At 41.4% G+C, this 18,444-nt stretch overlaps 1 protein-coding gene across 2 annotated transcripts; it reads left to right on the top strand.

The window, feature by feature from the left end:
* Window positions 1–371: 371 nt before the first annotated feature.
* On the top strand, window positions 372–17,754 carry znrf2b (zinc and ring finger 2b). Of its 2 annotated transcripts, none has more exons than XM_034609893.1 (5): window positions 372–1,558; window positions 12,336–12,431; window positions 16,431–16,536; window positions 17,186–17,262; window positions 17,363–17,754. In XM_034609893.1, exons 1-4 carry the CDS (start codon window positions 1,153–1,155, stop codon window positions 17,241–17,243), a joined length of 666 nt encoding a protein of 221 aa, XP_034465784.1. In that variant the 5' UTR covers window positions 372–1,152; the 3' UTR covers window positions 17,244–17,262; window positions 17,363–17,754. The 2 variants fall into 2 exon arrangements, with proteins under 2 accessions (XP_034465784.1, XP_034465783.1); XM_034609892.1 differs by having other exon boundaries at window positions 373–1,558; window positions 17,186–17,259; window positions 17,361–17,754.
* Window positions 17,755–18,444: the final 690 nt, after the last annotated feature.

The raw sequence follows: 18,444 nt of genomic DNA, 5'->3' as shown, positions 1-18,444 counted from the left end.
ATATTCTCCGCTCAGACACTTTCACAACCACACAATGAGGGATGTTACTTAATAATTCTGCCGCAGAAATCATATGTATAAGGCGTCTGCCCTTATCATCACAAACGCTTTTGACACCTTTTAAGTGTATGGTAACATTTTTTCATGCGGGGATATTGGCTTTCTTTTATTTATTTTTTATTTTTGTTTATTTTTTATTTTTGTTTATGTTTGCGTTGGTCACATGTTAGAAACGTCATCAACACACCCACTTGCTCACAGTGAATCCTGCTTAGGATCTCCTGCTGTGTTCTCTCATTGGCTCCTTCAGACATCTTGCAGACTTTATATGAGGGGGCTGGCTGGTGAAAGTCCACAGAGAGTCTGAAAGCTCTCACATACAGCCCCTCCGGAGAGTATGTGGAGTTCAGTGCATGTCTGAAAGCAGCTTGAGAAAGTTTAACATGATGCCATTTATATAGTGGTAGCTTGGAGCACTGTGGTATCAAAGTACAGGTTACTAGCTCATAGTCTACTTAATACTGATAAGAGCCTAAAGCACATATATGAAACTGAATAAAAATTCAGGGCTGTTTTTCAGCTATGTGTATCCGGGTGTACCTGTTCTCTTGAAACACTGCAGTGGCTTTATTTTGAAAATCCTCCCCGGAAACACTCGTGAGCTCAGGTGGCTTAACAGCTAACCTGCTCAGACAGTCTGCCCGCGGCCACTGATCACACGGTTCGATGCCGGACCTTCTCTTCCGTCACCTCCTCCTTTAAAGCAATGTGTTGGAGGTGTGAGGAGCCCGGGTCTCCGCTCCTTCACGCCGCTCAGGAGCCATGGCGGAGCGGACACTGAGGAGGGAACAGCGGCCGGAGGACAGCGGCTCCACAGCGGCGGCTCAGAGGAACCATCCACGTTATCTGCAGCACGACCACAACTGTTAACTGACGGAAGACGATGGTGACGGCGGATAAAGTTTTCCTCACAGAAGTCGAACATGTGCGGTTCAACTTTGCTCTGACTGACATTGCGCTCACCTCCATGGGACCGAGTTAGTTCCGCTCCTGCCTCCGTGTGCCCTGCAGCCATCTGCCTCGGGCGTAAATCTGGCGCACTGTCCCGCAGCGGCGCTTTAATATTTGAAAGCCGAATCAGTGGAGGTTAACATGGGGGCGAAGCAGAGCGGCCCCACCGCTAATCCAGCTGCTAACGGCCGGACCAGAGCCTACTCCGGCTCGGACCTGCCCTCCAGCACCTCCAGCAGCAACGGCAGTAACGTGAGCAGGTCTGCCGCCGGGGGAGTGAGGTACCACGGCGCCTCGGGAGCCACGTCCGGCACCAGCCAGCACATCGGGGCCAGGGCCAGGACTGTAGGGGGCTCCGGGGGCTCCGGGACCAGACCTCGGTCTGGGATCAACATACCCAACAGCAGAGGAGCCTACAGCTCCCCGGAGTCCGAGGGAAGCAGCCCGGAGGAGGCAGCGGACCTGGAGCACCCCGGCAGAGAGCACGACGGTCCCCGGCTGCTGATCGGGTCGTTACCAGCTCACCTCTCGCCCAATCTCTTTGGAGGTAAGAGGGCAGTGTGTGCTGCTGACACAGCTCAGGACTCACTGGAGTGTGGTGACACATGATGCTGCAGGATGGGGGCCAGACTCATCTAAATGTTAATGATTACATACAAAACCAATGAGTCAGCGACAACTAGGGTTTATTGATTATCCAAAGCCCGGTTCAGTTCTTCCACTGGTTTCTTATATACACTTAGATTTCCTTCGAAATACAGCCTGATGGTGCAGATCTAATAAGCAACAGAACAACGTGTCAATCAAATGAATTCACAGGGAACATTATGTGAAAGCAGCAGAATTGGTCATATAAGAAACAATCCACCAAACAGTTAATTCAACTCAGTTAATTCAGTGTTATTTGGTGTAGGACCAATGCACAACACACACCATCCCAACAGGTCCCACTAGGTCGCAATGATTATCTTACAACAGAACTTAGTTACCATAAATAATCAATGACACATTATTTGACAATGAAAATGATCAAATGCAAGCAAAGGAGAGGGAAGCATTTCAAAATGAGGATCAACATGAGCTCTTATAGTTTCAGTACTACCACCAAGTAGGGTGAGTGGGATAGTTAAGTGTAAAACTCAAAGGACAAACTGTCAACATTTTAAATGACCTAAAATGTAGTTTAGCACCACTATTCTGTAATTTCTACTTACTACTGATAAAACGTCCACAGGCAGTGGATGGAGATTCTGCCCCATTGGTTTTAATGATGCTCGTGTGATGATGATGGTGATGACTCGAGAGTGAGCTGAACCAAACTTTGTTAAAACAACCGGCGTTAGCCTCCTTTTGAAAGTCCTCTTGTTGATGTCATTGATCCACCCTGACTGTTTGAAGTCATCGGATCAATGAACGTCAGTCCAGGTCTTAAGATTGACTTAAGTGACTCAATCAGCTGCTTTTGATGCCATTACAAGCTGCACATCAGCATCAACGGGTCCCCCCCCAGCTCTCCTCATGGCATGTTGAGGTTAACCAATCATCTCCAGTCAATTCAGAAGATTAGCTGTGTTTGTTAGGCCATGCATGAAAGTGAAGTCTTTGCCTCAATTTGAGAACAGTTGCAGTTTTCCAATGAAGAGGTTTTAGTTTTGGCAGGTTTGGTGTTTTATGGCTGAAAGCTCCTTGTTAAACTGACTGAAATGGTGGTAAATGTTTGCTCATGGACGAAAGACACACTAGTAACTGTTGCTTTAAAAACGATGCTCTGTGTGACATGGTAATAAATTGACTGATATCTGAGATCATTCTGACAGCATTTATTGTTCAGCCCTCACAGTAATTGGACAACTTTACATAGTAATTTCACTCAAACTGACTAAAATGTACGAATAAAGGAATTCCATCAGTTGTCAAAATAACCAAATTCTCCCCACTGAATTGATTAAATCTATGGCGGGGACAGGGGTCCTATTCATTTAATGAGGTGTTGCTTAAGTTTATGCACTTTTTGATAATGGCAGGGAGAAGCCTGCCCTGGAAAAGGTTGGCTGAAGTCTTCATTTCCTGCACATGCAATACAATGTCATAGTTCAACCATCATGTGTGGGCTGCTTTTAGTATTTCCGTCCCTGTCTGACTGTAAACTCAGAATGGAAATGCTCTCCTGTTGTCGGTGTGCGATCTGAATGAATGCAGCTTCCAAACATAGAGTCTGATAGCGCAGCTCTGCAGCCTAGTTTTACCAGTTTGGCCGAGCAGCATTTTATAGCAAACCTTTCATTGTTGTATGTGCTCGTAGTGGGCTGGGCACATACTGTAAACCTGGGTTTTAAGCACCTTTGTGTGAAATTAAAGATTTTCCGTCTGCTACTCCAATTCTGCTGTTGCTTCCTGTTTCCTTAATTTTTTTATTTTATTACAATTGGATCAAAGGTTTAATAAATCTGCCTTAAATGTTAAACAGAGCTGTACATGTCTCTACAACACTAGCTGTAAAATTTTATTTGCTACAAACCATTATCCTTAGCTCTCACATTGTTCATTTGTATAATGGCAGCGTGCAAACAGATCATGATCATGTCCTCTTCTACGTCCTCCATTCCCTTACTACAGCAGTGGCTGGCAGCTGGGTCAAACTGTGTGTCAAAATCGCAGCCACATCGTTCGGATTATTTTAATTTCACCAGATATTTTAAATAAAAGCATGTAAACTGTTAAATTGATAATTTGTCCGAATGAATTAGCCTCCAGAGGAAGCCCACCGTTTGACAGGAACGTGGATCTCACCTCTCTTAATCAAAAATAAGGTCTCAGAATAGTTTATCAGAAACAGATGACCCAGTGAGGGGAGAGTTAAGACCAATAACAGAGCGTATTGCTTCATTTGGCCCCTGACTACGTCATTTTTAAAATCTGGACCAGTGTTTCCCAGTTGTTTCTCCTGCGTAGGTTTTGGGGCTGTTGCAATCTTTGGCTGAGGGAGCTGGACTGATGTCATCGGCGCTTTCTTGGCAACAGCAGGGTCCCTTCTTTGTGCATAGACAAGTACATCACTATCTGAATTTAACTAAGTTTGCAATGTGAAGGTGCTTGAGGTGAAAAGGTGAACAGAAACTAATTAAGTGTAACTAATATGTAGAAAACTAAAGTGTGAGAGTGCAAGAGAATTACTGACTACACAACAGGTTCTGGTCTTTTCATGTTCAAATCTACCCTGATTGAAGTTACACATATTGCATCTTTGTGTGTACACATACACATATACATTAATTTTCATATAAATACGTTTGACTGATGAAGGGTGTTTAAACAGAACATTTGGTAATTTTGTCAGTATGTATTTTTCATCAACAGTGGCTGTTATTTCATTCCTATTGATGAAAATGAGCAGGAGGCCATGTTGCTTCTGAGGAGACAATGCACGGTCTAATAATGTCTTTTTAGTGTTGCTGTCATTATTCATGACCAAGGACCAATGATCTGTTGCCAGCACTCTGCTGCTGAGAACTATTACATTGGGTCTTATTGGAGCAATGTCCGCAGGTCAGTCACCACAGCTCTGAGCCATGTTACTGTTGGTGGCTGAGTCATTCCAGGTTAGCAGAAATCTACCTTGAAGAGATAAGCCTTTAGCTAACTAACCTGCTCTCCTAATCTCTGCGGCCGAGTCCCTTCATTTGAATACTGCAGCAGATGTTTGGTGCTGTCTCGCTGCATGGATGTAGCAGCTGTGGAGTCTGAAGGAAATGGCTTTGGGCTCACAGCTTGTCTCCCCAACCGTCTAATTTAGTCATCATATTTTGCCTGTGTAATGAGATGTCAATAGATTACTGCTTTTATAGATTCATTTTTCACTTCAGAATTGTTTGTTGATTCTAATCACCATATCATCATCACTATATGATTAACTTTTGATCGGCCAGGGTTGTGCATGCACATGACGACACTGCAGGGGCAGTAGAGACGTGTATACTTGTTGTGTGAACACATACAGCAAAAGCGATATCTGAAGAGTATATGCTGAATCTGGCCTGCCAGCCAAAGATGGTAAAATCTTTACGGATGTTTTAACAATCACAGATGCAGGTGGGAGTTCTCCTGGTGCTTCATGGTCAATCTGATCTGTTTGTGCAGGAGAGAGAGGGAGAGCGAAGCAAAGTGCACTGGCCTTTTTTTCCTTTTCGATGCAATTCGGTTTCAACTTTTCAAAATGGTGTGATTTAGTTATCAGCATTATTAAAGGATGCTCAACTGAGCTCACATTAAGGGCCTATTTATGGGGGAATTTTTGGTTTAAAAGGGGGATGGAATTCCACCCTGTTGGTCTTTTTTATTTAGTTTCAGTCAGTTAGCTGCAGGTGTATGATCCTATTGTTGTATTATTCATGCTGCTATTAGAACATGTGCCAAAGGAACCCTTGTTATATACAAAAATATTTTGTGTACTAGACACTTGTCCATTGTAAATGTTATGTTTTAATCTTATTGGTTAATGGGAGATTTACGTTAATGGGAGATTTACAAGCTTGGCAATCAGTGAGAATCAGATGTAGCCTATGTTTGTCACAGCTTTCAGACATGCACTAAACGCTGGAGATCCTCCACATTTTCTTCGTAGACCCTCTACGTATGTGTGAATGCAAATAACTGAGTGAGAGCCTCTGGACTTTCTGTGGACTTTCTCAGCCAGGCCCCCTAGTATAAAGTCAGCAGAATCCAATGTAAGGCCGTAGCAGGGGATCCTCGCTGGATTTACCACGAACAAGTGAGGAGTTGATGACGCTTCTAACACGCAACAGACACAAAAATATAATATAATAATAATAAAATAAAGGAAGTATAAATATATCCAGAGGAAAGAGTGGAGCCACTAATGTAGAAGAAACAGATGAAGAGAGTTTGTGGTGATAAAAGCAGACGCCGTTGAAATCACGTGATATATGCAGCAGAATTAATACGTTACTTCCTGCCTCTGCCTGCTGTGTCACCCCTCACCTGAATTCTGCAGAGAATTTCTTGCTGTTGTGAACGAGTCTGAGCAGAGGACCCCCCCCCCCCCCGCTGCGTTGTGCATGTGTGAAAGGCTGAGAAAGTCTGGACCCAATTCTCCAGATCCTCCCGAAGACATGTCTAAAAACGGCTTGTGACTCCACTTCCTACTCATTTTGCACCTCCTTGTCCTCATACTCAAACAAGAAGTCTGGTTTGAGCGGAGAGAAGATAGCTGGGTGGAAGCTGGTCAGGTGCCAGTCCTACACCATTCTGTCAGCCGCCTACAGCTCAGTAGGCCAACCATTCTGGCTCTTAAAACACAAAAAATAGCTAAAGCACAAGTGAGAGTATGCACATTGCACTGAATTTAATTGTATTCATTTTTATATTTATATTTGGAGATCTACTGACTGAAAGAGAGACAGAGAATGAGAGAGCATACAGAGAAAAAGGTTTGGTAATAGTGTAATATGATTCAATGCCATATTCAGTTCATCATTAGTGATATGTGTGGATCTACAGTGGCCAAAATATAATGTAGTTCAATACACTATAAATTATGGTAGTAAAGGTCCTAATATCAAAAACAGTTTTTATAGTTTTTTTTATAGACTTTAAATTCTGGTCAAATAAAGGTGACCTTGTTGGTTTACAGAAGGTGTTATTTCCCAGATAATCTAAAAGCACCTTGGACTTGAGTGAGATATTTTGGTATTTCCACTGTTGCCTCTGGGTGCTGTTGGTTTGTGTGTGATGCTAATATTTACTGATGGAGAGATGGAGAAAGAGAATGACCTAAGTAGAACGCTGGGGTATATTAACTTGACTGGAGGAATGGTTCTCATCATTTACCCCATTTTCCCAGCAGCTGAAAAGCACGTTTATTTATAGTCCTCTTGTCGCTGGCCTCTCCAGCCCCACTCCCTCCTATTCCTTCTTCACTCTACTTCCTCTTTTACTCACTCCAAGTCCCTTGGTGTGCAGGTGCCAGTGATATGAATTATACAAGCATTAGAAGGCCAACCGTTTCTCAACTCAGCTATCAATATGATGACCCTCAGTTGTCTCCAACATCGACCTAGTTCCACTGCCTCTGCTTCCCAGCTTTCTGCTAGATCCTCTTTGGAATCCACTTATTGAATCTGAATTCTTGTTTGTAAGAATCTGCCAATTTGATTACTCTATTGATATAAAGAATAATATAGAGTATTACAATGAGTGCCTATCAAAAAGCCAAATTTTAACTTTAAATTGTTTCAGGCCAACAATTTTTAGCTTACACTATTACAGGAAACGCACCATATGCTTAAAATTGAGAATTCAAAAATAAAAATTGTAATTTTTCCTAAAAAAAAAACTTTAACAATTGATTAATTACTAAAAATTTGAATGACAAAATGAACTGGTTACTTCATATAGCGAAATCAGAATGGCTTTGATGGACTATTATCACAGACATCGTCTCATTGTTGGCCCCTTTCAGTTGGATCCAATCAGTCCGGCACTGACTCCACTCACAGCTCCGCAGTGAGGTGCCAATCCCTGGGATGCAACAGTTGCCAAGCAACAAGGATCTGTTGCAAGGCTGCTCTAGTGAGGGAACAGATTTCTTAAGGCTGAGGAGGAAATGTAGGATGATTCAGTCTCTGCTGATTTCTGGGCTGTTTCGGTTTTGATTGGAGAGGCTCTGCTTCACTCACTGTCTTAACTTCAGTTGAAATTCCAGTTCCAAATTGTCCTCAAGATCTTCCTAACAATATATATGGACTCATACAAATTGATCATGGCCCACTAGAAGTATGTGGTAGTATTAATCTGCAGAGAACCTGTTCTTTCTTGTGCAACAGAGGCAGGAATGGAACAGCATTCACACAAAATCTTATAGAGGGTTATAGAAGTATAGAGGGTGTGATCCAAAACCAAAAGTTCTCCAATAGTAAAAGAGTGGACAAAAAAGGCTTAAGTTATTATCCCAGTGCTCATGTGGACATTAAACCTTCTATGTAAGCTTCAATGTAATCTTTCAGTAATTGGGCAAATGGTGACAACGAGGATACATGGGCCCTTTTGCTAAAAGCCTACAGTAACTCGATGGAGGTATATGTGCACAACATGGAAAGTAATGCATGAATGGTGACCGCCTTTGTTTGTTGGATTGAATAATTAGCTCATTAGCTTGCTAATATAGCACAATTAAACACTATAATGTGAAAACGAGGCACCTTACATCATTCAGATACAGCTGTGGAGAAACTGCTCAGTTTGCAGAGTGGTGCCACAGCTAGAACCTTTCTGACTGCTACAGTAAACGTTCAAATGCTCATTTTAAACACATCAACAGATCACATTTTCCTGCCCAACCAAAGGTAGCATGTTCTCTCCTAAAATTGTAGCTAGATCTCATAATAATATCCTACCAATGAAGCATTTAAAAAAGTGTTATTAGCTTTGTAGTTGAAGTATATTTCAGAGTTGAGAACTTTGAGCTATACATCTCTGCGCATGTATTTCTGTAGTCTTATACATGTATAACTCTTGTATGTGAGAAAGTGCTTCAGAAACAAGGAGGAACATGATTGTTTGCAGTTTCTCTCCAAGGCCTAGTTAGAGATGAACACAACATGAAATCTGTAAAGTTTGTCCTTTTTACAGTTGACTGTGACACACTGAAGAACACTGGAAGGTCCTGTCCTGGAAATCTTTGCCTCACACCACAGAGGGAAAGTAAAAACTAGTCATTGATTGCCAGTTTAGGAATACAAAACCCCCGCATTATATCTAATCAGCATGCCTTATTTGCTGTGTCTGACTCAACCCTTCCATGTTTTCAGTGGTAGGTTGTAGTACTATCAACACTGCCTCAAATGTTTTTTGATCTGAAAACACTGTTTAGAACTTTTATCATTGTTGCTCTGAAACAAGAAGAACTGCTTGTTCTTGAAGCTGTGCTATTATTTCACCTTGATCATTGATTGTCTTGCAGGCTTCCTTGTGTTGCTCCTTCAGTGGCAGGGGAAGCTCAGGGTAATCATGAGCAGGTTGTGGAGGGGCCATGTTTTCACTGGAAATGCAAGGGAAAGAAAATATTGTAGCCCAATGAACATGATCTGTAATTTTATTCATAGATTTTTGACAGAATTGCCTCAGACAAATTAGACAGACAGTTTTCTTAAGTAACAGGAAGGCATGTAATCTTAAAACTGAAACAAAAATAACCAAAATGTAAATTTTGTTATGGCTCTTCCTCATTTGTTCTTCCTCTTATTGACCACTGAAGTTGGAGGACTCGTCTCCACTTCCTCCTCATGGATACAGGCTACCATGTTGTGCTGATGACAGTGAGTCAGTCTCTGCTGTCGTTCATGTCATTTCACCCTGTACTTATAGCAGCAAATAACTAATTAAAACCAAACTTATCGGGGAAAAAAACAAAGATCAGTATGATGAGAACCATCTAAAATGGCAGAAACCATCTTTGACAAAAAATGTATTGAACAAGTACTTAAATGTTTCTTTGTTTGGTCCATGTCCCATTTGATAACATGGAGGGGGCAGAGTTTATGACCTGCCCTGTTGTCAGCCACAAGGGGACAATCATGTTTTGGCTTCATTTTTGGGGGGGCTGTCACGTTGCCATCTTTATATACATTTTTTTGTCTCGTCTTTTGACTCTTCTGCAGAACAGATAGCCTGAATGTTTCTCTTTCCCCGACAGAGAGTAGAGCACTGCAGGCAGAGAGGACGGGATGGGTGCCCTCTGAAAGACCTTTTCTTTATTCCTGCCAGTTTTCAACTTGTGAATTTTCAAGCCTTTTTGAAAAGAAGAAAGGAAGAACATTGAAGTGATGCTAAATGTTCTTTTTGTGCATATGCTTGTTTGTGTCTTTGTGATAGACTCAACCTGGAGGTTAGTGGGCAGCTGGGCTGGTTAATAATCAGTGAACCTATCGATAAAATGATGATTCATAAATCCTATTTATTAGAATGGACTCCTGGGTGTGCTGCTTCAGGGGTTGCAGCAGAGCGGCGTTCAATAATGGACTCGAAACGCTGGGATGCTCTCCAAGCAGCAGATCTGATGGGCAGCAGATGAGGTGCATAAAGATTGAAAGCTGTGAAGAATTGTGCTTACCAGTGTTAAGAATTGTTAAGCTTTGGCCAGTGGCTAAGAAGCTGCTGTTTAGCTTTCAGTTTGTTCACCAGAACCATATATGTCACATTGGTCTATGCCAAGATAGTGAGTTAGTGTTTTTATTTTCCAGGAAATAGGATTCCCAGGAATCCAGTTCAAAGTAATTTCCAGTTTCCTGGTGATTATAAAACAGGAAAAATATAGTTCTAAGCATAAACCATGTACTGATAAGTACAACAAATATTGTGTATCCCTATTAACCCTGTTTGTTGATAAATGAAAAAATGTCGTTGAGGTTTGAAAGAATTTTTACAAGACAAGTGGTACAACAGTTTCCATAAACAACAGAAGAGTGTGTTCTACTGAAACTGAAAGAAAACCACAAATACTATCCAAATGTACACATGAAGCTTTCTTTAAACAATGGGGTAATCTTAGTGCTCTTCCTCTTTTTTTTTTCTTCCTCTTCTTTCTGAAACCATAAATGGTCATAAAAGATGCACTCAATACTTTTTGCCCATCAACATTTTTAATTTCCATGCTTCTGTCAGGACATAATGGTCGTGACTAGGTTGTTTAAATGGTGAGAAACCTCAACCTTTTAATAACTTTCCCAAAATGTCCACCTTTATTCAATTTTCTGTTGAGAATTCAAGACATTCAACATTGTAGTTGAGTATCTTGAATTTGCTAAACATTAACTGGAAGTTGTTGCCAAAAGAAAGCACACCAACATATAGGAGGAAGGAGTTGAGACGAAGTGGCCACCCTCTGTGACATAACCCATTGGTTTGTCAAATGCACATGGGAGAAGTTGGCCTTCAAGACTCTGCCAGAAGGCCTTTGCACATGGTAGTAAGATGGTCTCTTTTAACCCAAACAATTATCTTTTCTTGAACCTCACCAAGTTGTTTTGTTGCCTAAATTTTAACCAAACTGTGACCAAAAGGCGAACATTTTTGTATTTTATGTGGAGGCAAATTTCTTTTGTTTGTGAACTGCTGCTTTGAAATCTTGAATCTGGTAATTTTCCACAAGTGAGCATATAAAATGGGCAGAGCTCAGTAAGAGTGGGTCTGACCTGAGTACACACTACACGCCCACACTACACGCCCACTTACACAGACAACCTGATTGCACAATACTCACTTTAATGCTCATTTGTAAAGATAGATTTTTATTCCTTTACCCAGGCTGTGGACTTTAATCTGAGTGCTCAGACTGCTGCACCAAGCACTGTGAGCTTTATTTGTATGGGTATTTCTATTGTAATGTTGCTTGTTACCAAAAAGGTTGCAATGGCAACTTTACCTTAAACCACGTTTACATACTATGTTTGTGGTTTTTCCATGATTTGCAATTGATTACAAGGCTGTTTCTTTATTACCTTCACCAAGGAGCTTATGTGTTTGCATCCATCCATTGGTTTGTTTCTGAAACTTGGCAGAAGGACTGGACATGGGCCAAGAAAGAACTCATTAAATTTAGCGGCAGATCTGGACGGAAGGGGCAGATCACGAAGTTTCCGTTGCTATTTTTAGAATTGTAAGAACTAACGATGTTGTCCATCCGTCTCTCTTCTACACAAACAGATGAATCACAACTAATACAGTCTCCCATGCTGTCTACCCTCATTCAGATGTTAGAAAAGGTGCTTCAGTTGAGGATCATCATGTGTAATATAAAGAACAAACTACATGACATCACTTTTCTACATTGAAGACATTATGTCCACACTGCATTGGAATTTAGCTAGTGTTTTATGGCATTAGAATGATCATTTTGTGACTTAACAGTATCTATAAATAGAGATTCTAACAAGTGGCGGGGTGCCCTGGTCTGTTTGGGTTCTCTCCAGATACTCCAGCTTCCTCCCACAGTCCAAAAACATGCAGCTTAGGTTAATTAAGACTCTAAATTGTCAGTGTGAATGGTTATTTTGCTCTATATGTCAGCCCTGTGATGAACTGGCTGCCTCTCGCTCAATGCCAGATGGGATTGGCTTAAGCTCCCCACTCAAAAGATGGATGGATGGATTCTAACACCATTTGTTTTAAAAATGAAAAGTGTAGCATCATGATAATGGACATTGTAAAGAGTGAGCAATGATTTTTTTTTTAAATGTGGTTTTCCACCCCTCCGTAGATGATCTAATTTTCTTTTTAATTGTTTTGTGTGTGTTCCTTTTTTCCTGCAGGCTTCAAGTGCCCTGTGTGCTCTAAGTTCGTGTCCTCGGATGAGATGGATCTTCACCTGGTTTTGTGTTTAACCAAACCCAGAGTGACGTACAACGGTAGGACTCATCATTCTTATTTAACTCACACATGCAAACAAATGAAACTATAATATGAAGCTGACAATTCTGTGTCCAAAACAAAAGCAAAATGTCGAGACACTCTGAAGAAGGTAATATGAAAACTGCATCCAAATATCAAGTTAGCCACCTAGCATGCTAACCTGCCCTTCTTGCTGGTTGTTTTGACTAAACAAAATTTATATATAAAGGCTCATTATTACAATTCTGTACTTCTATGTAATGTCACACAATGGGATTTCTTTATTATATGGTAACACTTTGTAACCATATTGACAAAGTCTCTCTCCTGAGATTAGGACAAAGAAACTGTCATTGACTAACGCATGAACACAGGCCAAACAATCTGATAAGATCAGCAATTTGTTTGGATTTCAGCAAAGGATAAAACAATGGAAATAGACTGAGGTGGTCACATTCCACCTAATTGAAGATATGATGCTGTTTAAAGTGAGCTAATCGGTGCGCTAACAGATCGTTTTCATACAGAAGTCTGGTGCCACTGGCTCAGATAGAGAGACCCCTTTTTTTTCATTTTTTTTTCACGAAAAGTATCGAAAAAGTATCGTTATCGCAACCATAATTTTGGTATTGTGACAACACTAAGTGGGAATTAAGACTTTGATGCACAGTATGATCTGCCACAAAATTGTCTCAAAAGGGTTTTTAATCTGTCCAGAATACAGCACAGAGAAAAACCAAAAGCAAGGTAAGAATGCTGCCAACTTGTGCCAAAAGCATCATTTGGATCCAGAGTCTGCATAGTTGCTATCGGGGGATGGAGCTTCAGTAGCTGTTACACACGACCACGAGTCAGTCTCAGCTGTCAATTATAAAGTTTCATCCAACTTTTTATAGCATCAAATAACTAATTAAAATGAAACTTGCTTCTACATACATCAGATTGATAATGGCTACCTACAATGACAGAAACCATCTTTTCGAAAATTGTATCTGTGTATTTTGACTTTCATTTGGTCGATGTCCCATCCACTAACACGGAGGAGGTGGGAGTTATGACCTCTACTACACTTCCATTGTGAGGAGCCTTCATGTCGTCCATCTTTACATACAATCTATATTTCAGCCTATTGCATCATGATATGGACAATATATATATATATATATATATATCATGGTGATAAAATAATAATTACACTGTAAATATGAATGATGAATATGGACCCAGGAGAAAAAAAGACCAACGTTTTCACTTATTCAACAAAATATCTCTATAGCTGCTTGTAGGATAGTGCAAATCAATGGCACAAAACTTTGTACAGATATTTATGGTTTTAAAATAATGAATTCTTATGATGTTGGTGACCCCCTGACTGTTGATTGGATTGTCTGGTTAAGTCATTCCCCCCTCAGGACGAAGATACATACCTTTAGTCCAATACTTTGGTTTATGACCACATATCTTAAGTAGTGACATTCCCATCATCCCATCATCCTCAGCAGCATCGTCCATGTTTAGCCCTATTTATCAATGTTAGCATAATAATATCCAAAACTAAGAGCACAGAGCTGTTAACGCTGCCCTGAAACTTAAAAAATGTGCCAATCATGTAATTTAAGGTGTGTGTGTGTGTGTGTGTGTGTGTGTGTGTGTGTGTGTGTGTGTGTGTGTGTGTGTGTGTGTGTGTGTGTGTGTGTGTGTGTGTGTGTGTGTCTCTCTCTCTCTCTCTCTCTCTCTCTCTCTCTCTCTCTCTCTCTCTCTCTCTCTCTCTCTCTCTCTCTCTCTCTCTCTCTCTCTCTCTCTCTCATGGTCACTGAGTCCAGAGATCACAGCTGCTCTGCTGTGTTCGTGGCCATTCTAATAAGATAATCAGCCGGTCAGGGCTTCCCACTGTCTGCATGCTACACACACATGCACACTCTCTCACACTCTCTCACACGCAGACGCTCTATAATCAGCATGTTTGTTTGCTTTCTGCCGTCCAAGGACAGGCCGCTAATAAAACGCACACTCACCACCATGTGCACTTTATCAAAAGTCGTAGCAACTAATCATTTGCAAACAACACCACACTGAGCAGTGTTTACTTTTGATTAATGTTTGTGTATATGTTCGTCAAATGTTAACTGAACAGATACACAATATACACATTTATCTTTTTCATTCAAGACTTCAAACAAGGAGCCACTTGTCAAAAGCAAAAGGTACAAGGTCTGTCTCTGTGTGTCTCCATAGAACTGCATTATAGAGCCTGAGATTTTCATGACCTCATTTCTGATTTAAAGCTGCTGCGAAACAGGCTGATGACACTGTTGTAAATTAAACAGCCCAGAGAAAGGGAGCAGAGGTCAACCTGCTGCAGTAAAAGCTGCTCTTCAATGCGCCTGATTCTGATTCCTGCTGCTGGTGTCTTTAAAGAGGTTATATTCTCTTGATTTTTCTTTTGTTTTTTTATATATATCAGGGCTGCCTAAATGTTTCAAGAAAGGAAAGTAATCAATATTTACAGACAAGGACAGATGACTATCTGTGACTATATTTGACCATATGTTTGACCATTTTCACACTCCATTCCAGTAATCATATCAGAGGTAGGAGATGTTGATTCATTTGAAGTCCACACATATATTAATATGGACTCAAAGATTAACTGATTTGATGTTGGTGGTCAAAGGTCAAGGTCACATGACCTCACTTTGAGTTGTGAACGTTATATATCAGGAATGCCCAAAATAAATTTCGTTCCATCTGGCACAAACGTTCACTTAGACTCAAGGATGACCTGAACAGAATTTTCTGGTCAAAGATCAAATAGAGATACTCTCCCTTTGACCCTACAAAATAGGTTCTTGGTCTTGTGAACGCAACATCTCAGAAAATGTTAACTTGGTCAGAAAGATAAACTGATACGATTGCGATGGACAAAAGTTAAAGGGCTTGGTCACGGTGGCCTAAAGATATGTGTTTTGCTTCTTTGAACATGATATCTCAAGTTTGCCGGTTTTCTTTCAAATTTGACCAGTTGTCACTTGGACTCAAAGATTAACTGATTAGATAAAGATAGTAGACTGAAATTGCACTGGTTGGCAGAGGCATACAACTGAAGAGTGGTAATTCTACATTGTAAAGTGATGATTTGTGAACATGCATGTGAACTAACAGAGAAACAGACTCTTGGACCAGACCAGTGAACTTAAGCCTCTGAAATAAACATTTGGTAACAAGACAAATATTTACATCAGTTTTACTCTCCCATCTTTTTCTCTGTCATTCAACTGTGTGAACGACTTACAGGCACCGTCCGTATATTAAAGATGTTTTCCCTCAGCTGAGCTGGATGTGCTACAGCCCATAATAACTGGCTTTCCCAGGCCTATGTGGGTTAATCCACAGTTACATAAGGCCAGTCCTAATGACTGTGTTTTGCTGCAGGTGATGAGTTTAATGGTGCACATGATGACTTCCACTTCCTGGTTCAATGCTATTCAAAGCAGAGCAAGATGAACACTGCTCCATGTTTAGGCATAAACACACCAACACACACAATCTTGTATTTCTATCTTGGTGAGGACACTCATTGGCATATGTGCCAGCCCCATACCCAAACCTAACCTTAACCATCACAACTAAATGCCTAACCCTGACCTTAACCTAATTACAATTACTATAGAACCAAATCTTGACCCTCAAACCAGCCTTTGAAAAAATGAGGGCCGGCCAAAATGTCCTCACTTTCCAAAAATGTCCTCACTCCCTAAGGTCTATGCTCAAAAAGTGCATACACACACGCACAGATACAAGAGGTGTCACGAGAACCGATACTGCGGTACCAAGTCGATGATAAAATTCAAAAAATTTCACGGTACTTTGTTTTTTACGGTACCGAACAATACTTACCTGCCACTGCAGGATGGTTACCGCTGCTGCTTCAGCATCGGGGCAGGCGCACATTGCATGTACAGTGTCCTTGTACCATATTTTTGGTGTGTGTGTGTGTGTGTTGTCTTGTCTTACAGAGGACGTCCTCACTAAGGATGCAGGAGAATGTGCGATCTGCCTGGAGGAGCTGGTGCAGGGAGACACCATCGCTCGCCTGCCCTGCCTCTGCATCTACCACAAAGGGTAAGATGCTCAGTTCAGAAAATGCTGCATCACTTTATTTCTTTTATGACACACGGGTCATAAAATGAGGTTTATTCCAGCATAGTTAATGAGGTGATTCTCCAACACACCTCCACAGCAGCATCATAATCATTCAAATGATTGATTTAGAGGTGTTATGTTTTGTTATGAGGTGGAAAATGATATTTATTCATTATGATAGAAGCTTTTTTAGTAGTGGCTCATGTTACTCAGCAGCACACTGATGTGCAGGTGTCCGTGTGTCAGTGACCTGTCTTTGTCATGTGAGAGCTACAGTGACATTTAATGTGGATCCGAATTTATACAGCATTAGTGGATTTTGTACTTTTTTTTTCTACTCACACAGCCTCTTCGATCCATGCTTGCAACACAGAGGTGGATAAAGACTGATTACTGATAGAATATTTGTGAAAAGCAGCTTCATACAGGTCCATTAGAATAAGTAATGGACCACTTGTGAAATAGTTGTTTTACTTTTGTTTTCCGATATGGTTTTAGATCTTTGTATGAGATCTGTGATAACTGTTTTAAAAGAGGGTGGAAAAAATGTGTGACGATGAAGATCAAGTGGATCCAGTTTCATTAAGGGTGACTTTAAAAACTGTAAGATGTACGATATGTCTTCTAGATGTATCGACGAGTGGTTTAAAGTGAACAGATCGTGTCCGGAGCATCCGTCAGATTGAAGCTTTTTTTGCACAGGTAAAGTGTTTCTCACATACTGGGACAGATTGTCAATATTCATTAAAACTATATTTTTATCATTTGATAATTAAAACAATCTCTTGGTTGTTTGATGGCAGGTACCCCACAATGAAGGATCTACTAGATTAAGAGTGGATCCTGGGAGACTGCAGGACACTGTGACCACTGTGATCAGTTAACCACCCCCACCCTCAAAAATAATGTAGTGCCATGGTGTGCCAAATCTCATTGAAACAATCTTCAGGGATACAGACTTTCTGTTTATGTTCGAGTTGCTCATCCACACTCCACAGTGTCAGACTGGACCAGCCGCTCTCCGACTCACATCTTCTGCAGCCCTGACGCTCACAGGCACTTCGCTTCTTCCTGGGTGGCCACTGGACGGCAGGTGTGAGCATTTTCTACACCGGGAAACTGGAGGAGAAGGACACTGTCCTGCACCCGGGGCGGGGTGGAGGGGGGGTGTCAGGGCGATGATGAATTATCCCCCCCCCCCCCCCCCCCCCCCCCCCCCCCCCCCCCCTCCGACTCTGTCCCTCCCCTCCTCCCTCAGCATCAGTGTCTACCAGTGCCTTGTGGAGGTGAAGCCCAGCCGCAGCAGGGCGGCACAGAGGAGTCCACACTGTCAGCAGAGTGTGGAGCGACCGCACGGACCTGCAGGACCATCTCACCTCAACTACCAGTCTACCAGTCTGCACCAGCAGCACGGATGATATTAAAACTAAAGCTGCTGTAAAAACGGTGCCAACACACACACACACACACACACACACACACACACACACACACACACACACACACACACACACACACACTCTCATCAGTGCTCTTGTGGAGGTCTGACTGTGTTGCTGCAGCTGTGACAAAAAATAGCAGTCTCTCTCATTATGACCAGATTTAACTAGAACCTCTTCACCTTATAACAGGATATTTTTCATGTTGCAATAATATACAACCTCTTTTGCTAGAGATTTCATGAAACAATGAGATATGGTATAAAAAAAAGTCAGTGACATTTTGAAACGATAAAAGTTTCTTGCTATATAAATTTTCTGTTTGATGTTAATACATGTCATAACAAAAATCAGTGAGAAGAAGCTTGAGTCAGTTTTTGCTGTATCTTGTTCAACAGTGACTTCAAGGAATAACAAGCCTCAGTTGTTTTCACTTTCAGTCTGTCAA

Source organism: Hippoglossus hippoglossus, chromosome 16 (genome assembly GCF_009819705.1).
Source record: "Hippoglossus hippoglossus isolate fHipHip1 chromosome 16, fHipHip1.pri, whole genome shotgun sequence".
Classification (NCBI taxonomy): Eukaryota; Metazoa; Chordata; class Actinopteri; order Pleuronectiformes; family Pleuronectidae; genus Hippoglossus; species Hippoglossus hippoglossus.
Note: the sequence above shows the minus strand (reverse complement) of the source record. Positions and strands in the feature narration are given on the sequence as shown.